The sequence below is a fragment of the Prinia subflava genome, chromosome 16 (assembly GCF_021018805.1).
Source record: "Prinia subflava isolate CZ2003 ecotype Zambia chromosome 16, Cam_Psub_1.2, whole genome shotgun sequence".
Lineage (NCBI taxonomy): Eukaryota > Metazoa > Chordata > Aves > Passeriformes > Cisticolidae > Prinia > Prinia subflava.
The window spans coordinates 1173286-1200113 of NC_086262.1; the positions used below are offsets into that span (position 1 = coordinate 1173286).

Below are 26828 nucleotides of genomic sequence, written 5' to 3' on the forward strand. Positions count from 1 at the left end.
ATTTATTCATTTAGGAATTGAAGCAATAAACAGTCTGTGTTTTGGCCTGGCGCCGAAGCTTTTTCTTTGGGCTCTTGCATCTCCCAGGGCTGTCTCTTCTTTAAATCCCCTCTGTGCTTGCTGTGGCTCCTGTGCCTGCTCACTGACTTGTCAAATCACTAATGAACCTGCTCTTCCCTCTCTCAGGGCCACAGTCTGCCCTCAGCTGAACCCGCTTGGGCTGAGTTGCTTCAGAGGGATTTCACAAGTGTAATTTTTGCCCAGGTTCCTTACAGAAGTCTCGCAATATTGCACCTGGCTGTGCTAATTTTATGGAAATCAGGCATAACTTCCCCCAGCAATGCTTTCAGGCAGTTCCTCCAAATACTCTCCCAGCCAACACTATGAACTTCTTGTCTCTACAAACTTGCAAAATGGCTCTTTTACTACCTGCAGAGGGAATAAAAGCCACTTGCATGGGTTGGCAGTGTAGAATGATTAAGTCAATGGTAATTAAGACTGGAAACTATTTTAAGTGACAGAGCAGAAATGTTTCCAAGTTGGTTTCTTACCAAGCAGTCCAAATGCTGGTGTTGGATGATGATACAAAAACATTAGTCCTGGTACATTAAAGAGTTCTCTAACAGAGTTTGGAAGTCTCTAATAACAGTTTGGGAGATCTTTAGGGTAGGTTTCCCCAAATAAGGATCCCAATTTCTGTAGGCATCTTCAGAAATCTCCTAGAAGGTTTTACCCATTTTGGGCTTCTTGGACTCAATGAATGGGGAAAAGATCTCTTTACAAAACCAGAAAATGTATATTTAAAAAGCTAATTGCAAACAGAGGTCTTGCCTTTATTTTTTTGTTTGTTTTCTGAACAGTCAGTGAGTGCTGTGTGACTGGAATGCTTTCCTCATTATTCACTGCATACATCATGTGTCTCAGATGGGAATGGGCGACTGACAGTATAAAGTGCTCTTTGGAATGTGTGTGGCTGTAGGAAAACACTCTGGAGGAAGCTGGAAACACCAAGTGTTGAAGTGTTGAGGGGTGTAGGCGTGGTGCTGGGGAGGTGCCCATTGCCCCACGTGCACGGGCAGGGGAGTGGTTTGCAGGTATTTGAAATAAGGGCTGGGGCAGTCCAGGGCAAAAATATGGAAAGAAATCAGGGGAGAACTCAGCTTTCCTGTTGGTAAAATCGAGTACAAACAGGGGCAGAACGTGTGGAGGCCAGTTGGTGGATGGACTGATGGCTTTTTGACCCCTCTTGTGGAAGGGCAGCTCTTTGCTGGTTGTAGTGACCTTCACATTAATGCTTGCCAGCATCTCCATGGAGCTTCTGTAGAGCAGGTCCCACCCTGAGCAATTGCCATGCTGATGACTGCAGCAGAACAGACAATACCAACTAAATCCTTCTTCTTCTACCACCAGAGAACCACATTTTAGAAGATGTAAACAAATGTGTCATCGCTCTCCAAGAAAAAGATGTGGATGGCTTAGACCGCACGGCCGGGGCGATCCGGGGCCGTGCCGCTCGCGTCATTCACGTGGTCACCTCGGAGATGGACAACTACGAACCTGGAGTGTACACTGAGAAGGTGCTGGAAGCAACCAAGTTACTGTCCAACACAGGTAAGGGTCGCCTGTTCCCAGGAGCCCGAATTGCTGTTGCTTGAGAGCTTGTGGGCAGCTGGGTAGTGGTGTACCTGTGAAAACTGTTAAAGACTCAATTTGCTGTAATGCAGATTAGTGGGAGTTGTTTGCAAAGCTGTTGCAAAGTGAGAAGTGTGATTTTGCTGTGTTGACTGGCTCAAAGCTCAGCGGTACACAAGGTGTCCCTGAGTGTGCTTGCTGTCATGGACTGGGCTGTGGGAAGCAAAAACACTGGGAATGAGTCCCAGACGTGAGTGAAGGCTTGAAAGTTGTGCTGTGCTCAGCTTGGAGTATTGCACCAGGCTCTGCAGCTGTTGAGGGCCCAGAAGGAAGATCACATTCCACCAGCAGAATAAATTCAGGGTAATAATTAGGGTAAATTTTGTAAAGTATCTTTACAACTGTTGAAAGAGCACTGTAGGTTGTAGTGCCCCACACATAAACGCCAAATCAGGGCGTTCCCTGTGAACTACTGGCAACATCCATAAGGGTAAGAGGTGATTCTGGCTGCTTCAGTGCCAGCCATTCGTTGTTGGTTTTGCCTTAATTACTTTGATGAAGAATCAAGGGTGACACTGAAGAAATAGCAGACTCTTAACTGGTTCTGGCATGTTCTTCCTGGGGCACTGTGAGTCACTGAAATGCAGCAGTGCAATCTGCCCCCTTCCAGTGCTTCTTAAACTTGAGCTTCCTGATGGTAGCATAACTTTTTTTTTCCCAAAAAAACATTATGTACATCTGCAGGGAACATCAAACAAACAATTAATAGTTTATCCCATAGTGTCTAGGGGCTTCCCCAGGTGTTTTCTCCTTGTCCATTAGAAGGGTGTTAAAAACTTTTCACTGTCCAAGGAGAAAACACCAAACAGCAGCAGCGTAAGCACAAATGGAGCTGGATTAAGACTTCACCTCCTGTACAAAATGTTGCGATTTCAATGGAAGGACTGCACAGCTTCCAGGGTAGTTCAGAGCAAGGCAGGAGTGGGGAGAGTGGCCCGGGGTGGGACTGACCAGCTCTGTGCTCTGGGTTCAGTCATGCCGCGCTTCACGGAGCAAGTGGAAGCTGCAGTGGAAGCGCTGAGCTCCGACCCTGCGCAGCCCATGGATGAGAACGAGTTCATCGACGCCTCCCGGCTGGTGTACGACGGCATCCGGGACATCAGGAAAGCCGTGCTGATGATCCGGGTGAGCACCGCTTCCCCCCACAGCTTTCCCTGCCTTTGCTGAACTGACAGCCATCAGGATAATGGAGAGCAGACGGGAAAAGATTTTTCACTTAGCTCCTATTAACATTCAGAGTCTTAAAATGTGCTAATCGCTATGGAGCACTTGAGCAGTACGTTTGGATTCAGATTCATTAACCAGATCTGAGCATCGATGATGGCCCGAGTTGTGATGCTAAATACCCTTCACGCATCTTTTGTAATCTCATGGTAATGCCTGGCTCGTTAATGTGCTAAAATCAGTGACCTTTCAGTTAACAACAGCAAATTAATTCAGAACTATAGATGCTTGTTGATGGTTTGAGAGCTTAGAAATAAAACCTAATGACTCTTCATTAAGTAAATTTTGAGAATTAATGTTACTTAGTCAAAAGGAAGCTGAGATGAGTTTGGTCTATAGTTCCTAGAGCATGTAATTAGTTAATTGGCTAACCTGGGTAAACAGGGGCAGCTCATGGAGGCCTTGACTCCTGTGTGCTTGCAATGGGTGTGACTTGGAAGCCCTAATTTCTGGTAGGCCAGACGCAGAAGGATGCAGTTGGTTGAAGAGATGCAGAAAAGGAAGTTCTGGTTGAAGCTTATCCATGGAATTATTTCTTGGATCTCACTGGGGCAAAAATGGGCAGGAACCAGACATAGCAAAGACAAATACAGGGGGTTATTCCTTTTTTCTTCTTTTCCTTATATTCCTTTGACTCTGAGAAACTGCCCTCGTCTTTCAGAGGGGTGACCATGGCAGATGCAGCTTGGTGGTCATAAATCAAGAATGTGCAGCCCCAGAGGATACGTGATTACAGTAACCTTTGCAATGGCATCTTCCATGTTTGCTGCCTAAAGCAAAGGATCAGATGAGAAACCAGGAGAAAGGCTGACAACATCTGTGCTCCGCATGGAATTTCTTTTTCAGACGAGCTCAGGATTTATAGACAGCCAGTGGTAGATGAAGATATCAATGCCTTCCTGCTATGCAGACAGACGGATGTGATTCCCCCCTCCTGAAGCCCTTGTGATTCAGGACAGGGAGCTCAGCTGCCAGTCCCAGTGGGCAGCAATTACCCAGGCTGGCAGTGCCAGGAATGCTGATGTTTGCCCTGTGCCATGCTCTGGGGCCAGGGAGCCCCAGCTCCACTGCCAGCAGCCAACAGCAGCTCCCTGGCCACACAGCAGCCACCTAGAAAGAAGTTAAAATATTAGCACTTGTCGTCCAGAGAATTTATTTTGGGATAAAAGAGACATCCAGATGGGGATTCCAGGGCTCTCCAGGGCTTGATGTGACCCTGCTCACAGGGGCTCATTCACTTCAGTTTTGCCCAGGGCCTCTTGGTCTTTACAGGGACCAGCAGGAAAAACCACTGCAACCCCTCATTTTTGTGTTTATGCGGGGTATTTTCAAAACTACATCTAACTGTATCTGTATTTATTCCTTCCTCCCTGCTGCCTCATCACCCCAGAGGAGTTCCCATCTCTAGCAGCACCTGAAAAGCAGAGTTAGACTTTGTGTGTCCCTGGGCTTTGGGAGGGATGGGCAGAGGAGAGTCACAGACAGAATCATGTACAGAACTGTTCTCTTTATGTTTTTTCATTATTTTAAAATACCGATACACTGAGCTACTTCTCAGTGTGTGTACCTCTGCTGATTTTGTGGATATAGCCTGTTCTCCAGGGCCTGGAGAGGAGGCTGGAATACCCAGCCTTGATTGTCACCCTATTCACCTTTCCTTTTTGGCAATTATTTTGCATATCTCTATTTTCACTGTATCACATAGTGTCTGTAATGGAAGATAAGTCTGTGAAATTCAAATCATAGGAAAAAAATCTCAAGAACAGGGACTTTACTTGCATCTTATCTGTTAATCACAATTTATTGCATTTATCAGTGAAGTTCTTTGTTGACCCAGCTCTGGAGAATTGTCGTGAAGTGCCACTTTAGCAAAGATGTAGTATTTTGACAAACATGCTGTTTAAACTTGATAGATTTTATAAAAAGTTTGCTAGCTACAGACTGGCAGTAGCAAAAATAAATCCTAGGCAAGCAGGAACTAGGTCAGATGTGTTTAGCCTACAGCATAAAAGCCGGCCCTTGCTAGCTGAAATTTTTCAGCTTTTCCTGAGGGATAAGGATAAATTTTGAGATATTTTATCTGTTGTTAATTTACTCAATGCTTTGATTCATAATTGTGCTGAAGACATTGTCTGCTTCTGAACCAGCCCTTAGAGCTGTGTGTAATTCCAGCTTCAGAATCTCAAGTGAAGCTTTTACATTTAATGAAGTTGCAAAAGCACTGTTCGTTTGCAAGAACTTTTTTCTGTCTTTTAGATGCTGAGTTCATTAATGTCCTGACAAATCTCAGCTGTTTAGTTACTCCTGTGTGATTCTGGGGATCCCTATGGTGTTTAACAGGAGCAGTCAAGCACATAAAATCACACGTGTTCAGGGCTGGATACAGTCCCTGTATTTACCTTTTTGTTGAGAACATGTTTTATCTCCACTGACTTCCATTCTCTCTGCTTTAAAAACAATACTCGTGTTGATTTTCAGAGCCATGAAATCTGTAGTTTGACTCTGCCTGAATGCTTTTTCCTCAGACTCCAGAAGAGTTGGATGATTCTGACTTTGAGACAGAGGATTTCGACGTCCGAAGCAGAACCAGTATCCAGACTGAGGATGATCAGCTCATTGCTGGACAGAGTGCAAGGGTAAGGCACAAACCTGAGCATTATAAAAGTGTGACCTGCATTCAAGAAACACTTCAGCTTGCTTTGAAACCTAGTTAAATTTAAGGGGGGTAGTGATAAAAATGCTGGATCAGAATACTGGCATTCTTTGTTTCTAGCATTCTTATGAAAAGGAGGTTGAGTGAAATGCAGTTGGTCTGGTGGATGTCAGAAATGTCTGTTTTATTTTGGGTATTCTGAAAGATCCTTTTAGTACCAAGAGACTACGTCACATTTTGATATCGCAGATGTTGTAGTTGGGTGAGCTTCTGCAGGGAGGTACAGGGCAGATCACTCCATTGGATTAATGTTGTTTTCAACAGACAAACACTAACTTTATGAGCAAAAAATCTTCACAAAATGTCTCCTCATACACGTGCTGGTGTGTGTTTGGTCACTGAGCATTTATCAAGACAACATTGAGAGGAACTCAGAAATTATTTCAACTAACTTCATTTCCTGTGACCCAAAAATGAAAGCACTGATAGCATTGAAAGCAATAGATAATCATTAGGAGGTGAAACCCTAAAATCAGTGCATTGAAGGGAACCAGGCCTTACCTATTGCTTTTATTTGACATGGCCCCTCTGGATCGATAACAATTTACACTCTTGGGAAAGTGCCATGGCAGATTTTTTGTGGAGGCTCTTCCTGCCAGGCAAGAAGTAGCCAGACCTTATTTATCAAACTTCTGCCACGTTGGCTTGGGAATTACTAACTGGGAGTGTTTTTATGCTCCCCTCCGTTGCACAAGCACTTTCTATGCCTGGACCCTCGCCCCCCTCTATTTAAATGCAGACATTGCTCATTTACCTCTGAACACAGCTGCTGCCAGAGGATTTTTAGTACCAAAGGCTCCTTTTTGCCTGCTCCTAGAGGCATCTGTGCTCCCAGTATTTATGAAGGCAAGGCCATGGAGTCTTACACAGGCTGTAAACCCAGTCTGAGAGATTTTATTTGGGAGTAAGCACATACTCTTTATTTTCACTTACTCTTTCCTCAGCAGACATGTTTCAAAAGCGTACAGCTAGCTTTTTGCAGGGAAGAGACTGGTAATATTTCTTATTATCCTCAGTACCCAAGTGGAGCTTAATTCTAAAACATTGAAATTTTCTATAAAAAGCAAGTCCTTCTTCATGCAGTTTTATTTTGAGGGATGGTAATATGTGGCAAATTTGTTTGGAGTCTTAACAGCTTTATCATGCAAAGGCCCATATTTTAAGTGACAACTTGTCTTTCTGGGAATTTTTTCTTAAAAAAGAGTATAAACTTTGATTCAAAATGGAAGCAAATGGCTCTGTAAAGCCTCTAGGTAGAGGATTGCTATTAAAGTTTTATCCCCCATCTACATGACTGAAATTGGTTATTAGTGAAATGTTCCAAAAAGCCTCTACAAGGCAGCAGGAGACCATGTGAGAAAACTCTTCTCTTCCAGGCTATCATGGCTCAGCTCCCTCAAGAGCAGAAAGCCAAGATTGCTGAGCAGGTCGCCAGTTTCCAGGAGGAAAAGAGTAAATTGGATGCTGAGGTGTCAAAATGGGACGACAGTGGCAATGACATCATTGTCCTGGCCAAACAGATGTGTATGATTATGATGGAAATGACAGACTTCACCAGGTGAGGCTTTTTAATTTGTGCTCACTCCGAGCTGCCTGGGCTGCTGGGCTTTCAATGAGACACAGTGCCAGTTCTCCTAAGAGTCTCACTTCTTATAATTTCCTTTAAATGGTGCCCTGTTCCAGCTGCATATTAACTGGGGAGATGCATTATTGTGCAGTGGCTGGGTGGTAATAACTGTTTAAATTGATCTACAGATATATAGCAGTTATTGCCTATCTTTCTTTCTTTCTTAAGGGAGATTCTTGTCCCCAGGAATATATATATATATGTATTGCTCAGTTCTTTACAGCATTCAATTCTATGGGCTTCTCAATATTGCCATACTGCAGAAATAGTTCCTAGTACAGTTATTTGCAGAGGAAAGAGAGGGGTTTTTGATGCCTTTTGAAATTAATTTACCAGATTTTATATAAAGCTATTTTTTAAACTTCATGTTCCATTCCATAAAAATTGCAAATCCATCTTCTAAAATGTTATCTCTTATGATCATTAAGTTGCTCAAAGCAGTAAAATTTAAGATGTTTTTATTCCTAGATTTAAGCTAAATGTGGGGAAGAGCTGAAAGGGGGTAACTCTTGAAAATGAAGATGCTGTAATGGCTGCTCCTGCCTTTTCCTGCCCTTTGAGTGAGGAGTCACTGCCAGCACTGTGTGGAACAGAATGAGCAAAGGGACACAGAATTCACTGCAGTGGTTTTCTGGTGCTAGGAGGGAGCCTGTGCTCTGTTTTGCAGGGGCAAAGGTCCACTGAAGAACACGTCAGATGTGATTAGTGCAGCCAAGAAGATCGCAGAGGCTGGGTCAAGGATGGACAAGCTGGGCCGGACCATTGCTGACCACGTAAGTCACAGTCCCGTGAGCCTCCAGCACCAAGGAGCAAGAGCAGATCTTCCAGGCTTGATGAACAGATGAAAACGTGTTTGGTTTTGGGTGTTTTAACTGATTTTCCAGATCTGCTGCTAGAAAATTCTGTTCTTTCCAGCTGCTGTCCTGCCTGCCTGAGCAGTGACACAGCAGCTCCTTGGCTGGAATCAGGCACCTGGCATTTTGTGCCAGCCCTGCTTCAGGTCACGTAGAGCCAGGGCAGTGCCAGTGCTGAGCAGGACCCAGGCTGGGCTCACGTCACGCCCAGAGCACTCCTGGTGCTTCCCAAAGCAGGGACAACACCTGCACAGTGGCACTCAGCCTATTGCACAACCTTTAATACTGCTTTGGAGGCAGCTTTGTAAGATTAACAATTTTCAGGTGCCCCACAGACGGAGTGGGGAGGGTGTGAAAGCTCTCTGGTGTTTTTTTCACTGTCCAGTCAGAGCTGATGAAGACTTGGAGCAAGGCCTGCAGTGACCCAGGCGTGGGTGTGCTGTCTCAGTGTTTGGAGGGAATTCTTACAGGATTGAATGAGCATGGCCAGCTCAGGAATTTATTTATGCAGTGCCTGTCCTGAGCCACTTAGAAACTGGGCCAAGCAAGAGCACCTTTGGCCTCAGTCCACACCCAAATAGCAAGGAAACATCAACATTAGTAATAATATTTCACCTTCAGGAGAGACTCTGAAATGCAGAGAGGTTAAGGCTGAGATCATGGACTAAACTTTGTTTTCTCCAGTTGTCACTTTTTTTCCAGGCCTTTTCAGGATGGAAATTTGTACTGCAAAGTTTTAACTGAACCGGTGTCACTTTGAAAGTAAATCAGTGCAGTGCAGGACTCTCTCTTAATGTTGCATTCAGAGGTGCTTGTCTACACCCTCCTTTATTAATGATGCAGTGAGGAATGTTCAATGGGGAGATAAATTTGAGAAGTGTTTTTTCAAATGAGTCTCCTTGCTACAGCACTTTGACAGCCTTGTTTCTGCAAGAACCAGGTGTGCTGCTGATGTAGGTAAATGAAGCAAGGAGCAGTTTGTGTTCAAGGTCTCAGGGGAGCCTGGGCTGAAGGTTTACAATGCCTTTTTTTTTTCCAGTTCACATGTTTTATGCAAAGTTGGTATATGGTTTTCTGTACCAAGCCATTTCAAAATATAAAAGAAAACTACTTTTAGTAGCAGTAAGGTCCTTAAAAATGTAACAGATTAAGCACATATTTGAAGATAAATATGAGCAGCACTGTACAGTTAGTCATTTTGACAAGAATATAGCTGTTTCCTGACTCCATACTCTGCTAATACTTTGAGCCTGCATATTTCATTAGATGTGCTTCCATACTCTTTAGAAACGTGTTAATGTGGAACAGTGTGACAGCTACAGAGCAGGAACTGCCCTGAGCGCCGATCCTGCTGTCCCTGCTCCTGCTGGGGACACACAGAGGGGCTGTGTCCTGCGTGCTGGGTGGCACCACAGCTGTGACTCCTCGTGTCAGTGTGCCAGCAGCTCCCAGCTCTGCCATCAGGCCCTTCTGCACCACATTCCTCTGGAACTCCAAGAGCTGCTATCCCAGGAATTCTGTGTCTGTTGGGAAGAGTTCTGCCATCAGCTGCAGGTTCTCCCCAAGGTTTCCATCCCTCACTCCTAGCAGCTGCTGCTTGCTGGGAACAGGGGAACATGAAGCAGTTCTGAGCACAACACAGATGACAATGATTTGCAGTAAGACAAGGGTTCTCTCTATTATTTATTTTTTCTATGTTGAAGCACCTGCAAAGCCAAGGGAAATTTCTGTTCTTTTTTTTTTCTTTCGTAGTGGTGGGGGGCTGAAGTTCCATCAGTTCTGATCATACAGTGAGAGGCAGCTGAGGGTGAGGGTGGGGGTTGCCCCACTTCCCAGTAAAAGGCTCCAGCAGCCTCTTGCTGGGGAGACTGGTCCATGGCTGGGGGGGCTGGGTGGGGACCCTGGGCACAGGCTGGTGGCTGTGCTGGTGGCAGCTGCTGGCACACATGGTCAGTGCCTGTCCTGCCAGGGAGCCTCCACAGAGCAGCTGCTGGCAGCTCCTGCTGAGCCCAGCTGGCACCCGGGGCTGGGGGGCATTTATTGGGAATTCCTGGTGCAGCAGGGCCCATTCCCAAAGGGAGAGGCAGTGGGAGGAGGAAGCTCTGGGGTTGCTGGCTCTCCCCTGCAGCCACTGGGGATGGGCTGTGTCCATCAGCACACACCACAAGGGCTCTGCTGTCTTCTGCCCCTTTTCTCTGCAGAAAGAGAGAAAAGGGTGATTCTGCTTCTCTGCAGGCTCAGCTGGGGCAGCAGGAACTGAAAATGGGGTGTGTTTGCTGTGTCTAGGATGGATCCTGGATTTGACCTGGAGCAGCCAGCTTAGCTTTTGCCAGTAACCTTCCCTGAGTCTGTGGCAGCAGCTCAGTTTGGATGGTTTGGGAAGGTGGGGTGGTCCCCACATGTTCATTTTCATCTACACTGCACTCCCTGCTGGGCTGTGCAGTGGGAATCCTCCCACGGCAGCTCTGCGGATGGAGTTGTGGCTGTGGGTTAATCCAATAATGTAATCTTTCTTGATCAGTGTTGAAATTGTTGCCTTTTGGGGTTTTTGATTTTTATCCGAGTGCTCCTGCCTAGCAATGGACAGGGCTCCTGCAGGCACCTGCAGTGCCTTTTGTTGATGCTCTTTTTTATCTTGTGTTACATCTCCATTTAAACCTCATCTGTCTTTGAGCTGAGTCCTCGATCTTGCCTGCAGAAATAGCACACACAAGAGAGGAAGTGGGTTTCCATCTCACACCGTATTGATGTACACAACCCAGTGATGATTCCTATTCCATGAAGGTTTTGCTGCCTTCCTCAGCTGTTGGTGATCGTGCAGCAGCCTCCTGCCCTGGGAGTCTTTCCTTGAGCAGTTGCACAGCCCCACAGAGTAGCTGGAGTTGTTGAGCCATCCCCCTGACGTGCTGTACGAGGCATTTGTCAGCCCTTGAGCCCCTCCGCTGCTCACTAGCTGTGTTAGATGAGCTCTTTGGGAGATGGAGAGCAGTTTCCAAAATGGCAATTTGAGCTTCTTATTAGTTCTTTGTCCAGGGCTATTTGTGGACTTGCTCTAAAACATCTTGTACTGCTGACTAATATTGATTAGCTTAAAAAATTAACCTGCAAGCTTTGCTGCTTCGTTAGGCAGGCCTTCGCTGCACTGATGGAAGCCGTGTGCTCAGGTTGAGAGTTGCAGTTACTTTGGGTGTTCCATCATTTTCCTTGGGACTAAGAAGGTGGTTTTATGTCACTTGGTGGGGTCAGATGCCCATAAAGCAATGGGTCTCCCATGCAGTGCCTCTGTGTGTGTGTGTGAGCTCTGTGTGCACATCACTGCAGCACCTGCGTTACCTCTGCTCAGCACAGAGACCACTTTGCCTTAAAAAAGCCACTTGTTCTGGCCCTGGAAAAATCCAAATGAATGTGTTAGCTCGCTCACCTTCACTGCAGAGGGTAATGCCTATTCTGTCAGATCAGGTGCTGTTGGGAGGGAAATGCTCCATGTGAGTGGGACCTGTTTGCACATCCCTGTGTGTGCACCACGATCTGCTCCTCTTTTATACAAAGAGAAGAGTTTCTGCTTCCATCTCATAGCTAAGGAGAGAAGGTCTGCAGGGAGAATCAGGGCTCAAAGCCTGCTGCTCACAGCCAGGAGATTTTTACCTTGCCCTCAGAGGGAAGGAGAGGTTGCATGGCCAATGCAACAACTCTCAGCTGGAGTGAAGCATTAAGTAATGAAGTGGTGCCACATTGAAGATTAATCTTCCAGTCATGCCGTGTCCATTATGAATCTTCATCAGATGGTCCATTGCACAGGATCAGGGTCTTAGATGAAATGGGATTTTGCTGTGAACAGGAGTGTGTGGAAAAGAGCTCTTAAATCACTCTGGATGGGATGCAGCTGTCTGGAAGGCTGGAGATCCCTGCAGGGTGTGCCTGTAGTCCTGTCCCTGGGTGATGCCAGGTGAATTCCACTGCTGCAGCTGAAATAATGCTGGGCACAGTGCAGCCTGCCTTAGAGCAGAAAATAAGGATCAGTGGGAGTCTGATGGCAGTTTTGTCCAGGAGGCCTGTGGTTGCTGGGTGGGAAGATGAGATGATGAGTAGCCATTTCTGTGGAACAAAGAGCAGGAGCTCTCTGTGGGGTACGACAAGTGATGCTTCTCTGGGGTTCAGAGCAGGCCTTAAACAACATGGGGTATGACACAGTGGGATGTAAATCACGTAGATGTGAAGCTGTAGGTGTTGTGTGTGTGTGTGTGAACATGTGGGGTGCCTCTGGGGCTGAGGTGGCCCATGGGGGACCTGCTGCTGGCACCCCATTGCTGCTGCTCCTAAAAGGGCTGCAGGGCTGGCATGGGCAGCAAAACCCTTCCCACAGCTTTTTTGTCTTACAGAGCCTGCTCTGGACTGTGGCTGTTCCTCAGCTGGGCTCCCCTCTGGTCTGGAAATACAGCCTGAGCCTGGTTCATCCATGGCTCATTCCTTGGTTCTGTCCCAGAAAATGCCCCCTGCCCAAACTGCACAGAAGGACTCCTGCAGAGCCTTTTGTGCAAAGCTGGAAAAGTTCCCTTTCTCTTAGGGATGAGTGCTGCAGCAAGCACCTTAAAAATGTCATAATGTGCCTGGTGAGGAACCTGCTTTCCCCACTGCTAGAAAATGAGAACAGAAGTCAAGAAAATCTCTGTTTGCTGCATGTAATTGAGTCGGTGTTGAGTTTATAATTTTTGAGCTTGGAATACTTGAGACTGAGGATTGAGGGAGAAATTGGTAACACCTGCTAGCTGCAGCTTGAGATCTTGAATGTCAGACCGTTGCTACTGTGTCCTGTGCAGTACAGGAAAGACCTGTTACAGCTGACAGACCTGCTCTGGGGAGGGGAAATGGTGCTCCTTTTCTTCTTCCTCCTCCCTGGGAGGGCTGCTGAAGGACAGGTGGAAGGAGCCTGTGCAGTGCTGCCCTGCCCATGGCTGTGGGCTTTCAGGTGCCTCTCATGCTGCTGCGCTGCCTCAAGGGCCAGCGCTGGGCAGGGAGGGCAGCGCTGTCCTGGCCCATGCCCTGCCCTGGGGGGTGCAGCTTTGTCCTGTGGCTGTCCCGGCTGTGGTGCTGCAGGACTGACGTGCCCCGTGTCGCCCCGCAGTGCCCGGACTCGGCGTGCAAGCAGGACCTGCTGGCCTACCTGCAGCGCATCGCGCTCTACTGCCACCAGCTCAACATCTGCAGCAAGGTGAAGGCCGAGGTGCAGAACCTGGGCGGGGAGCTCGTCGTCTCCGGGGTACGTATGGCACACGCCTGCCTCAGGCAGCTCTGCTCCCACAGGGAATGGTTATTCCAAGCTGAGCTTTTGTGTTAAACACCACAGAATATAGACTGGAGGTGCTGGAGCATGCAGAGTTTTAATGTATGCAGAGTTTGTGTTGCTGCCTCGTTGTTCTGGGGAGGAATGCTTGCTGTGAAAATACAGACTTCACATTTCCTTACTCAACGGTGTTTGTAGACAGATTCACTTCACCTCTGTGTAATCTGTTTTCCAAACTGCTTTTCACTCTTAGTGAGGTTAAATCACTTTATCAGCACAGCTAAACCTGCCCCACGTCTCTGCACAGCCCTGGAACATGCTGGGGTCCTGCAGTGCTCCAGAGATGCTAATATTTCAGGATGGCTGTGCCCTGAAGAGTGCAGGGATTTTTAGTGGCTGCTCTGGTTTCTGACAGCTGGAAGCTGCCCCAGGCCAGCTTGCTTCTTTATTCCAACCATTAGTTTGCAAATAATTTTTTTCACTGTATTTCATGAAATGCTTCCTCCTAAGAGGATTCTGTATAACAGATACTTGGAGGGAGGGAAGTGGAACTAAATTCATTTCTTCTAGAATACTCTTCCTTGCCCTGCACAGGCACATTTGGTCACTGGTGCTTTTGCCCAGCTGTGTCAGGATCGAGGAGGGAGGCTGGAAGAAGGGACAGAATTGGCTGATGCTCCAGAATTGCTCCCTGAATCCTGATCACCAAATCGAAAAAACTTCCCACATTCTGGCATTTTGATACCACAGAATCATGGAAACAGTTTAGGTTGGAAGGGACCTTAAAACTCATCCTGTCCTACTCCTGCTGTGGGCAGGGACACCTTCCACTATCCCAGGCTGTTCCAAGCCCCATCCAGCCTGGCCTTGGACACTTCCAGGGATGCAGGGGCAGCCGCAGCTTCTCTGGGACCCTGTGCCGCTGATATTTTCCAGTGAAACCCTGTTTGATATTTCAGTTGCTTAAACTTAGTAGCACAGATTTCCCAAAAACAAACAGGGAGAGCTGAGGAAGGAGAGCTTTAGGTCAGCAGCAGCAACAGATATTCCTGCACAAGCTGAGCCCACCTGGGGGTAATGGGGCTGTGCTGCCCCTCCTGCTGCTGCCAGCCCCCCCCTGCTCCCTTTCCAGCCCCCGGAGCAGCTCCAGGGGCTGTGGTGGATGTGCTGCTCGTCATGTCCTGGGAGCTGGGAGGCTGAAGGCATGGTGCTGTCAAAGCAGGAGATGTGTTACTGTGCAGCAGTACATACTCCAGGGCTTCACTGCAGCTACTCAGTATCTCCAGGAGTTACATCCTCTCTGCCATAAATCAGTGATAGAACAGCTTGGCATCTGTAGTCTGATCTCCTGGTTTTATCCCTTCTCCTTGAGCCTGTCCACTGGGGCTGAGGGTTGCCAGCAGCACTGTTAACCTTCATGGGATAATCAGATGAAGACCTCAGCCAGTCCAGAGGCATCTCCTCTCTGAAAGGAAAATTCTGCCCAGTGTTAACGCCCTGCCCATGCACCAGAGTGCTGTGAGAGCAGAGCCATGGCCCAGGTGGGCAGAGCTGGCACCTTCAGAGTCTGACAGTTCATTCAGAAAAGCACCTCCCTGCTCTCCTGGTGTTTAGTGATTCCTCCTGCTGTGAGGATTCGTGGAAACACTCCAGGGCAGTGGTTTCCTGCCTCATGAGGAGGAGGGCAGAGCACAGGGCTTTCCAGAGGATCTGAGGTGCCACAGTGGCTCTTGGGGCACAGTGGGGTAGAAGGGAGGGGACAGTGCCCCAGAAAAGCCATCAGAACCAAGCCCTGCCCCAGGCCAAACTCTGTCCCAGATCAAACCCCTGTCCCAGCACATTTAGCCTTGACAAGCCAGGGATCCCACCCAGAGCAGGACACTGGCCCCTGGAGAAGGGAGGTCCCAGCTGAGGTCACCAGTGTCCCTCCCCTCTGTCTTCCACCCAGCCCTAGTCTCAGCTCTTTGTCCCCTGTGTCCTACAGCTTTGACAAATTCATATTTTTCCTTGTTTTGATGCTCTTGTAAATCAGTAACCAGCTGGGAAGGGGCTCCAGTCCTGGCTGGTGATGCAGTTGTGTTTCTTCCTTCCCAATCCAACTTAGTATTCTTGGGCAATTTGAGTATTTATTATCGGTGATTAAGATATTACTACAGCTTTATTCATTTCATTAGAGAATAAGCAACTGTTAAAGCTTAGTCACAAAAGCAAAGGGCAGAATACAAATCGCTCCCACTGCCGTTAATATGGAAAATGCAGACGGGGCAAACCCTGCTTTTGTGTTGGTGGCACATGTCAGGTTTGTAACCACTGAGCATCCAAAGAAAAATCCTGCCTCAAACTGGGAGCCTCCAGTTTCAAAGGAAAAATAGAAACCAGGCACATCAATCAGTTCTCAAGTGATTTTTGCCCCCCAGGCCTGTGGTGTTCTCAGTGGAGCGCTGTGTTTGGGGGTTCCAGGGTGTGTAACTGTGTGTCCCTTGGCAGGTGGACAGTGCCATGTCCCTGATCCAGGCAGCCAAGAACCTGATGAACGCCGTGGTGCAGACGGTCAAGGCCTCCTATGTGGCATCCACCAAGTACCAGAAGTCCCAGGGCATGGCCTCCCTCAACCTCCCGGCCGTCTCCTGGAAGATGAAGGCTCCGGAAAAGAAACCCCTGGTCAAGAGGGAGAAACAGGACGAGACCCAGACTAAAATCAAGAGGGCGTCCCAGAAGAAGCACGTGAACCCTGTGCAGGCCCTCAGCGAGTTCAAGGCTATGGAGAGTATCTAGAGGAGAGCTCTGGCTTGGGGGTGTTTTTCTCTAGCCCACTACTGCTACTTCCAGAACTCTACTTTTAATACCCTAAGGATTTTTCAAAAATCTACTATTCCTCCAAATGTATTTACTTAATATAATTTTGATAACTTTGTTTAGATTACCTGGGGAGATACTCAGATTTCTAAGTCCTATCAGTATATCTTCAGCCTGCAGAAGTGTGGTAATTTAGATGGCTTTTAGATTACAGGGGTGGATTTCTAGCTGGAAACTGTTTTTTTATAATCTTGCTTTAAATGAAATATTCTATAACCAAAGAGGATTTTACAGTAACACTAACGGTTAACACTAATACAGGATCATGCTACTCAGAGACTCAGTTTATCGTGGTGATCAAGAGAGAAAAAATAGATTTTTTTACACAAAAAATTAATGAAATGTGATAGTGTATCTGTGGTGTGGGAGTGGAGAAGGGAGCAAGCTCAGAGGAGTTTGAAATTGCAGCAGGCACCGGCTGTGTGAGCACAACTGGAAAACAGCTGGAAAAGCGCTACAGCCGTGCCTGGGCTGGGCTTTGCTGAGGGCGGTGTTCGGAGCTGGGCTCGGGGTGCCCGGGGCTGTGCCGGTGCCCGGGGCTGTGGTGCGGCTCTCCCCGCAGCCCCGGTTCCCCCCGGTTCCCCCCGGTTCCCGGTGCCCCGGCCCTGCTCCCTCCGGAGGGGCCGCGCTGCCGGGGGAGCGCCCGGGGCCGGGAAACCTCCCCCGCTGTGGGCGGCCGATCGCCCCTGCGCCACACGGGCGGGAATTGTAATGCCTGGTTACAAATTACTAATGTATTTTGCTGCGGGACACTAATAAAGTTGCTTTTCCAGCTGGTGCATTGTGGTGCTGTGAATGGAGCGGGCCCAGCCCGCCCCTCGCCCCCCCCCTCGCCATTCAGATGCAAATCAGCTTTGTGCTCGTTCCTCATAATTGCTCTGCATCCCGCCTTGGGCTTCCAGAGGCACCCAGGAAATCATGTTTGCTCAGGCTGCAATTTAGACTGTACATTATTTGTGATAACTATAGCTACAAGGTATAATTTCGCTGTCTTATTTAAATTTTATGAATTTCAGTGTGTTTCACACGTCCCAGTCGAATCGGGTGCAGGGAAGCGGTGCCTGTTCCTGTGGAGCTGGAAAAGCCCGGGCTGGAGTCAGTGTCTAAAGTGCAGCTCCATTTTAGAGCTGAGCCTTGGCACTGAAATGTTATAATTTTATTTATCTCAATCAGCTCATAATTTACTGTATTAAGGTTATTGCTGTCATGTTACTGTAATGCTGATCAGAATGAAGCTTAATAGTTTTTGATATATTTTTGCCAAATGTATTATGTTTTCAAGCATTTTAGCCTCTTGAGTACAGCTATTAAACAGTGGAATTATAGGCTATTTTCATATAGCCTTAACATGTAAACAGGCTCGGAGGGGGAGCTGTGCTCCGCTGCTGTTTGGGGGTTAACAGGCTGCAGGTCTTTTAGAGATAATTATTAACTGAATTTATACAATATGGGGTTTTTTTTCTCCTGGTGTTGTCTTAAAGGTGACATTCCCTGGGCTGTTCAGGGAGTACATCCAATACCTCCCCCCAGTACAATCTACTTTAAAAAACTTAAAAAAACAACCTTTATTAAGATGTGCAGACAAATTTACACATATTTAGCTTTTAAATACGTACTGGATTAATTTATGCTACAAACATTGAGCATCGAGAAATTAAAATGTGGTGCCCCTGGTAAGAGCTGCAGCCCCAGGGAGTGCAGGAGCAGCAGGAACGCGATGGGGACAGGAGGCCAAAAACCTCAACTCACATTTCTTTTGTACTCCAGAATTGCTCCTCTGGGAATTGCGTTGGGTTTGGAGCAGAGAAGGGCATGAGGTGAATCATTATTGGTTAACATCTGATTGCTCCGTTCAGGAGCCGCCGCGGCTGGAGGGGAGAAAACGCCTCTCCCCTTAGAAGGGGGGATTTTGTGTCGTGAACCCCCGGGTTCGGGGGCTGGGGACGTGGTGACACGGCCAGGGCAGGGCAGTTCGTGGTCCCGGAGCGAACCAGCCCCGGCTCCCGGTGCCTCCGGCCCCTCCGGGCTGTTCAGCAGCAGCCCAAGCCCAGGTGTGTCGGGAGTTCAGAGACCCGATCAGATCAGCAGCGCCGATCCCGCCGCGCCAGCGAATTCCAGCCCTGCTGTGAAAGCGGCGCTGGGGCAGCGGCTCAGCGAGGGGCTCCGGCCGCCAGCGAAGCTGTGACTTTATTAGGGAGCCAATTGAAGAGAATTACAGTAATTACTGCTCCCTGTAATTAAGCGCTGGGAAGGGCTCGTGCCGTCGCTCCCGCTGCCGGAGGACGCTCGGGAGGGGCGGCGAGAGCCCCGGGGTGCTTCGGCCGCCTCCCCCGGCTGCGGGCCAGGAGCCAAACCCCACCTGCCCAATTCCCGGCCCTCCGTGGAGATGTGGGAGCCCACCCAGGCTTTGGGCAGGGAAGGGCTGTGGGATTTCCCTGCCTGCCCGCTCCCCACGGCTGCTCCCCAGGTACCGCCTGGAACACGCCACAGTACTGGCTGGAGGGGTTTGGAGGTTTTTTCCGAGTGATTTGAAAAGATTTGGGGAGGTTTTTGCAGTGCAGTGGGACAGCAGCTTTGCTGAGGCTCTGCCAGAGCCCAGCAGACCTGGCAGGGCAGGGATCTCAGGAAGATGAACCCACGTTATCTTCTAAAGTGTATTAGTGAAACCACATTAAATCCTCAGGAGATAAGTCTTATTCCAGATTTCAAGTGCTCTTAATTCAATTCCGCGGTGAATGGAGCCACATTGAATTTATGCCGCTTTAATTGTGTGTGAAGTTTCCGTGCCACGATTTAATGCCCGTTAATGAGCGCCTCTCCCACCCCGGCTCTCCCTGCTCCCACCGCCTCTGGGATGTGTCGGGAGCGGGACAGGAGAGGGGAGCGGCGCACCCCGAGCTGTGTCTGCTTATACGGGTGGGACCAAACCAGGCCACGGCTGCCAGACCTCAAACACAAAATTCCAGGAGAGAGCAGAGAGGGTGGGGAGGGACGAGTGCATTCAAAACCCCAACAAATGGGTGAGAAAAGGAAAAATCCATTAAGGCACATCAGCTGCTCCCGTGCTGAGGGCTCAGGCCCTGCCTGAGCTGCGGATGGTGAAGGCTGGGGAGTGTCCCAGGGAGACACAGCCCGTGGGCCCTGCTCCGAGTCCCTCTCTGCCTAAAGGGTGCCGGGGTTTGGGGAGCTCAGGCTGAGCCAGCACAGCCCTCCTGGTGCTCTTGTGGGTGCAAGGGGAAGGAGCAGGAGCTGCTCCTGCCCTGACCACCTCTGTGACTCCAGCACTTAATGCTTGATCCCCTCTTGAAGCTGGAGGAATGGGGGGACCCTGTTAGCTCCAAAATTAGGGATGGAAGTGCCTGTTCCACCTCCTAGATCTGCACAGAGAGGGAGTCAGTGGGCCCTACCCAAGGTTTCCATCTACCCCAGGACCCCCACCCCTCGGGCCCCTTCCAGCCCTGCCTTGCTCCTTGCCTGGCAGAGGCTGCAGAAATTTGGGGGATTCCCAGCACAGCAGGGCTGGCTCTGCAGAGAGGCTGGGGCAAGACTGGCTCGGCCTTGGCCCTGGCCCTGCTGGCAGAGGGCCAGGCAGCCACAGCAGCCCTGTCATTACCCCGGGCTGTGGACCAGCAGTGCCATTTGGGAAACAAACCTGTCATTAGTGGGGACACTGGCCTGGGCTGGCATTTACAGCCAGGGAAAGCAGCCCAGGGCTCGCCTGCCCTTCTCTGTCACCCTCTGGAGACACATGGCCATGCACACAGAGGAAGGACGCCCCTCTTTGGCCTGCAACCCCCCAAGGCTGAGCCTTGGCCACAGCTGCCATGGCCCAGCTCTCGGTGCACTCCAAGGTTCCACGGCTGTCACCACCTCCCCGTGCCACTGCCTGACTGCACTGCCAGTGCTGGGACGTGACCCCTGGGACCTGCAGGGGCTGCAGAGAGGGGGTGGCTGCAGTCCAGGTGTCCCCTGTGGCCAACCCTCCTTGGGCTCTGACCCCCCTGCAGAGCCTGGAGCCCTTTGGGCAGGGAGACACAGGGATTGGGGACCCTGAACACCAGCACTGCCCAGGACCTCACACAGCCTCTGCCCCACAAGTGCCCTGCCAGGGCTCAGTGGCTCAGGAGCAGCACTGCCAGGAAATTGTTATTTGTTATCATTTTCTGGCCTCCTTTCAGTGCTTGACATCTTTGTCTGTGTCACTCTGTCGTGTGCGGGAAGCAGCCTGTGGAGTCACTGAGACCTTCCCAGGGACACAGGCGCACCCTGCTGCCATCCCAGGCCACAGGTTTGGGATCCCAGGGCTGGCTCTGAGTGGCACTGACCAGGAGCCACCACCTGCTCCCTCCCGAGCTGCCCTGGAGGCCCACGGACACCCCTCCATCCCCAGGGCCAGCACAGGCATCTCCAGTGAGCATCTGCCCAAAAACTTGTCAGGTTTAAGACTTTTAGGAGGAGCAAGTGGGGTTTTGGCTTTGGGGTTGGACAGGCAGAGCTGCTGGTGGTTTTCTCCCTGGCTCACCCCCTAAGGAGGTGTTAGACAATCCTCACCTTAAATCCAGCTGTGACACAGTGACAAAGCCAGGCAGGGCCTGAGAAATCCCTGTGCTGATCCCCCCAGTTCTGCTGGATCCCTGCTTCACCTGGCATTGCTCCAGAGGCTCAGGTTTCAAGCAGAAAAGCCTCTTCCCTTGCTTATCCTGGCTATTATCATCATATATATATTTTTTTTTTTAACCTACAAAGCAAAGCCTTGGCAAGGCTGGCTGGGAAATGCATTTCTGAGAAAAATAGGAAAAAAAAATAATGCCAGCAAAACAGCCTGAACAAATCCCAGAAAGATCAAAAAAGAATCAATAGTTAAAATTAGCTCTGCTACTTAACAGTGACAAGTGCCACACTCTACATGGGAGCCACAAATATCTGAGCACAAAGCCCAGTAGCTGCAGGGTCACAGGGTGGGATGGATCTGGTGGCATTTGTGCCTGTCCCTGGCAGTGGCAGAGCCTTGCAAGGGCTGGGGGATAGAAAGGACCAGCTGGGCTCTGCCAGGCCTAGAGGGAGTGCAGGGATTCAAACAGCTCCTCCTGGGAGTGACACAAACACGGCCCCCCACAGGAACACCACTTGTTCCTTTCTGCAGATCCCAAATTCCCCAGCTGAGCCCCCAGCTTGTTCCCTCCACTGTACACCTCTGTTTTTTCAGCAGTATCCCATGAAAACAAGACATTCCCCATGTCCCAAGTTATTAAAATAACAAAGTTATTGGCACACAGTGCTGGGATCTCATGTGGTCCTGCAGTTTATTCCAAAGTGCACCTACACCTGTGCCATCCGAACTTGTTGTCACCCCGAACTCCCTGGAACTGGAGTGAACCCCCAGTTTCACCTCAGTTCCTGGATGATGGTGTTTATAGAGCTGAGGAGCTCCCTGAAGTAGCCGTCCTTGTCCCCTTCCCTCTGCTCCTCGGCCGCCAGCTCCTCGTATTCGCTGCGCAGGAGGCTGAGGGTGGTGCCCAGGGCGGGGTCCCCCCGGTAGTGCTCCCTGCAGAAGCCCACCAGGACCCCCACCAGCTTGAGGACCTTCTCACGGGTGTCGTGCTCGGGCATGGCCAGCAGATTGGGCACCAGGGCACACCAGCCCTGCTCCACCACCGCTGGCACCAGCCTGACCTGCCGGTACTGCTGGATCTTCTCCTCCATCTGCTCTCCATGCTGGGAGTCCTCAAGGAGCATCTGTGGGAAGTGGTGGAATGCAGATTAATGTCCCTGTCAGAGAGGAACTGCTCCCAGGAGGTGACACAGTAGAGGAGGATGCATGTCCTGTACCACCTGCCGTGGACGGAGACTTACCACAGAAGACCAGACCGAGGTTGTGTCCTGGCTCCCTGGCCACAGGGGCTGTTTGCCCGCCCTGGAAAACTCCCAGTGACTGGGAGTTTCTGTGTCACACAGCCTGGAAGGGGACTCAGGGACAGGAAGCTCAGCAGGACTCTGGTCTGATGCTTTTTGCTGCTGACAGGTGCCTGCAGCACCTAATGAACATCATCACTTGGCTCTGTGCTACTCTTCCCAGAGATAGGGATCTTGGTCTCCTCCAGCCACAGCCAGACCTTCCCCTCCCAGCCTGGTCCAGAAAACCCCAGCATTGAAATTCTGCAGGGGCTGGATCTCTTACAGTGAGAGAGACTGGCCCAGAGCAGCACCAGCATCAGGGGGAGGAAGGGAAACTCACCCACATCACCCTGTGAGCCCTTTGGGGCTCAGGTGGTGGAGGGGCTGTTGTTAGCAGGAAATTTCCTGACAGGGACAGGAAGGAACACTAAGGAGACTTCCCCTCTCCTGGTCCTCTTGAGAGCAATCTGCTGAAGTGCAGGCAGGATTTGGGGTGAAAAGGAAGGAATGTGGCAGGAGGAGCTGTTCAGAGCCCCAGTGACTCCTGTTTCGCACTGAGAGCTGCCAGGATGGTTTATGATTCCAAACTAACCCATCTGACAGTCACCCAGCCCATCCCAAACCTGCCACCCCAGCTCGGAGCAGCCCCCCAGCACTCAGGGTACAGCATTCCCAATCCAAAGAGCATCTTAAAGTCTTGTTTTAACATAAACCCAAGAATCTGCCAGGCTGTGCCTGCCCCAGAGGTGGGAACAGATGGGGCTGCCGGAGGGAGCAGCTGGGAAACGGGCAGCAGGATCAAATGGGAATGGTTTGAGTCAAAATGCCCCTGTCTGCTCCTTTCCCACAGAGCTGACAGGATCATGTTAGAGTCAGCACCTGATAAGATTTCACACCTGCTAAAATAATTTGCACCTTTACAAAGTCCTCTAGAAAATAACTGATTTAACAGAGAGGTGCTGCTCTGCCGTGCCTGCAACCCAGGTATTACAGCAGCCATAATCCTCAGGGCAAATTGGCCATAAACTGAGCCAGAGTGGATTTAATTCCCATTCTCTGGAGTCAGGGAAACACACAGACTGAACAACAAGCCATGGCAAGGAAAGACAGGCTTTAAACTGACACTTACAGCAGTAATCCAGGGTATTTGAAAATAAAACACAGAACGTGGCAGGCTGGGCTCTAGCAAGGGACATGCAGCAGGCAAAGAGCTCTGGCAGGCAAGGACACAGCAGTGCTGGCCTGTCCCCTGGCCTTGGCTGGACAACACAGCCCAGGGCCAGCATTTCCTACTCATGTCCTCAGTGTCCTGCTGTGAAAACACCCTTGGGAGGAAATGGTGGCAGTGGCTTGAAGGTAAACAAAAGTTTCAGCTTCTCTGGGCTCCCCCAGGGGCTCGTGTGGTGTTGGCCAAGGGGCTGCAAGGGACTCATCCCCACTGATGCTGGGCTGGCTCCTCCTTCTCCTCGTCCTGTGAGGATGTTCAGGCCTGGCTGGGTTTGGGGGTGAAGGTGGGGAGGGCCTGGCCCGGTGCCATCCCAGCTCTCACCTTCTCCATGAGGAGGTCGTAGAGCAGTGTCACCACACGGACATGGAGTGGCTCCATCCCCTTCTGCCTGAAGAGGCTCCTGAGAACCTGGAGGCCGCCCTGCTTGAGGAACTGCTGCTGGGCATAGGGGAAGTGCCTCAGCATGGAGGACAGAGCGAAGAGAGCCTGGTGGAGAGAGAGAGGGCAATCAGCACAGTGGCCGCTCCATGTGGCACTGCCCCTCTTCATGGCACTCCATGTGGACAGCAGAAACACGCTCCAGCTCATCTGTGTGGAGCTCCACAGAAAATGCATCCCAGCTTCTTCTGGCTGAGGATCATCTTCAGCAGTCCTGTTTGCCATCCCAATACTCCCCAGCACTGTGAGGCTGCCAAATCTTGGGTACTTCCATCCAAACCCCAGTCTGGGCTGTCACTGAGGGGCCTGTGGCCAGCCCCTGACAGATTCAACCCCATCACTTCTCCGTGTTCACCCCCCCACAGGCACCGAGCCCAGCCATGGGATGGGGTAAGGAGTGCCCAGCACCACTCAGCAGAGCCTGATCCCCACGAGGTGATTTGGATGCCAGGGGTGATGTCCCCACACCTGCAGACTCAGAGGACAAAGCCATGTCCCCCAGCACCCAGCCCCGTCCCAGGCCCTGCCAGGGTGCAGCCCCATGTGCCAACACTCAGAGCCCAGCAGCCAGCAGTGCCCCAGGGGCTTGGCTTGGAGCCAAGGAGGCAATTAGGGGCCAGCCCAGCCCCGCTGCCTGTCACGCTGTCTGGCTCTGACAGCCGTGGTGGCACAGGGACGGCCGGGCCCGCCCGGGGCAGGGGACACGCTGCTCATGTGGGCGCCTCGCACACGGGCCGGGCCTGCGCACGGACAGATCCGAGCTGACAGCCATGCCTTCCCCGCTCCCGTTTGTTTCTATTTTCCATTTTCTGCCTTGCTGCTGGTGAATTTGAGATGCTGCTGTCTCCCTTTTTAATCGTGGGCCAGAGGACGGCAGAGGGAAGAAATGCACTTTTGGCCTCGCTGCTGTGCACGGCTGCGAGCACCGGGGCGGAAAATCCATTGGAGCGGGAGCCCGGGGCGGCTGCCCTGTGCAGGAAGGGCCTGTCCTTGGGATGCAGTCTGCAGACACAGGACACTGTGCACAGCACGGGAACTGGAAATTAAAACCTCTGGCCTTCTGGAAAAGAGGGTTCAACCCCTGGAGGGTCTCATACAGCTGTGTGGGAAAGTGGACAATGCTGAGCCCACCCTGCTCGTTTCTCCAGGGACTGCCAGCACCATGCACTCAGGTTCACTGGAAAGAATTACTCTGGTTCACAGCAATGCTGTGACAGGCCCTGCATGCCCATCTATCCCTCCCCATCCCAAAGGAGCTCTGGGTTGAGCCACAGGCACTCCTAGGAGGAGTTTTTGAGCATGGAGCATCCTGTAGGATCTCCTCACATCCACGGCCAAATGCAATGGGGTTCCACAGCCTTCTCCTGTGCCTTTCACTTGCTGGAGGACTCTTACCAGGGTTAAAGAGGAACATATTTTAGGGAGCTTGTTACAGGCAAATGGAAGAGCCAGAGTCCCCCACCCTGCTGAACCCCTCATGCAGGAGGTCCCTGTGGAAAACGGGGCTGGGGGTTTGGGAGCAGCCAGGTGATGTTACAGAGGTGGCATCACACGCTAAAGTGAGGGTAATGGGATCTCATGCTCCAGGGAATACAGCAGGGAGGGAGGGAGAGAGGGAGGGAGGGGGCAAGGAAGCCCCCAGCCCGATGGACAGCGCTGCACATTTGGCTGGGGGCTCTCGGTGCTGCTCCTTGCTCCAAAGCCTCTGCCCAAGGCAGGACATGGGGCTGGCTGCAGCAATTAGCTCCTTCAAACGTCAGCTCCTGTGTTTGTCAGCCCGTGATGGCTGTGCTCCCATGGGGACCCTCACCTGTGCCCCCCAGGAGCTGTGGCACTGTGTCCTGTCCCCACGGGCTGGCAGAGCCACCCTGAGTGCCACTGCTGGCACTGGGAGGACAGAGCAGGGGAGTGCGGGCACCAGACAGTGCTGCTGGGGTGGTTCAGCACCCAGAGCCCCCTTCCTGCACCCCTGGGAGTGAAGCCCACCCAGCGTGGGGAGCAGCAGGGGTCCCACACTCTCCAGATATCCATGACGTCCTGAGGGCATTTACACAGCTCAGCACAAACCCAGCTTGCCCAGAGGTGCAGCCCCACTCCTCACCTTCTTCCTGACAGCCAGGGGTTGTTCTGTGGCCAGGATAACCAGGAGCTTCTGCAGGGCACCCCCCTCGATGGCTTCGATCTGCACTTTGGGGTTGCTGCAGGGATGAAAGCAAAAGGCAGGTCACCAACAGGGTGGGGCAGGGCGAGGTGGGAGGGACTCTGCTTTGGCTGGTACCAGCACTGGGGTACCAGCAGGACCAGAACAGAGATTGTCCCCTGTGCTGGCACTGCTGAGGGACCTCCAGGGCTGTGTCCTGTCCTGGGCCCTCCTGGCCAGACAGACCTGCAGGGGCTGGAGCGTGTCCAGGGCAGGGAACAGAGCTGGGCAGGGGCTGGAGCCCCAGGAGAGGCTGAGGGAGCTGGAAAGGGGCTCAGCCTGGAGAAAAGGAGGCTCAGGGGGGACCTTGTGGCTCTGCACAGCTCCTGACAGGAGGGGACATCCGGGGGGGTCGGGCTCTGCTCCCAGGAACAGGGACAGGAGGAGAGGGAACAGCCTCAGGCTGGGCCAGGGGAGGCTCAGGGTGGACAGCAGCAGGAATTTCTCCATGGGAAGGGGGCTCAGGGATTGGAGCTACATAGGGAGTCTCTATCCCTGGATTTATCCAAGGAATGCCTGGGGTAGCACTGAGGGCTCTGGGTTGGGGACAGGGTGGGGATGGGTCACAGCTTGGACTTGATTATCTTGGAGGTCTTTTCCAACTTCAGTGATTCTATTTAATTATATTTCCACCCTATAGTGGACATGAACAAGGGTCAGTCCAGCCTGATCCCCAAAAAAATAATCCCTCAGCTCCCACCAAACCTGGCTCATGGTTATGGAGAAGGTACAAACCCTGCAGCCACCTCAAACACACCTGAAATGAAGGCAGCAGGGGTGGGGAAGGCACACTGGGTCGCCTGGGCCTTCCCACCTTGCC

The 26828-nt window shown here is 51.0% G+C and overlaps 2 protein-coding genes across 3 annotated transcripts in view; one reads left to right on the top strand and one right to left on the bottom strand.

Annotated features, from left to right (window-relative positions):
• Positions 1–17026, top strand: part of CTNNA1 (catenin alpha 1) — a 117149-nt gene extending 100123 nt beyond the window's left edge. For both annotated transcript variants that reach the window (XM_063413776.1, XM_063413777.1), the window contains exons 12-18: positions 1411–1611; positions 2666–2817; positions 5442–5552; positions 7006–7187; positions 7924–8029; positions 13233–13367; positions 15879–17026. In XM_063413776.1, the coding sequence (XP_063269846.1) occupies positions 1411–1611; positions 2666–2817; positions 5442–5552; positions 7006–7187; positions 7924–8029; positions 13233–13367; positions 15879–16166 (1175 nt within the window). In that variant the 3' untranslated portion in view covers positions 16167–17026. The remainder of the gene's footprint in view (positions 1–1410; positions 1612–2665; positions 2818–5441; positions 5553–7005; positions 7188–7923; positions 8030–13232; positions 13368–15878) is intronic.
• A 4500-nt stretch (positions 17027–21526) lies between these two features.
• SIL1 (SIL1 nucleotide exchange factor) overlaps positions 21527–26828 on the bottom strand; it is a 94372-nt gene continuing 89070 nt past the window's right edge. Inside the window, exons 8-10 of the mRNA XM_063413778.1 lie at positions 25910–26006; positions 23692–23856; positions 21527–21983 (exon numbers count right to left, since the gene is read on the bottom strand). Coding sequence (XP_063269848.1) covers positions 21633–21983; positions 23692–23856; positions 25910–26006 — 613 coding nt within the window. The 3' untranslated portion in view covers positions 21527–21632. The remainder of the gene's footprint in view (positions 21984–23691; positions 23857–25909; positions 26007–26828) is intronic.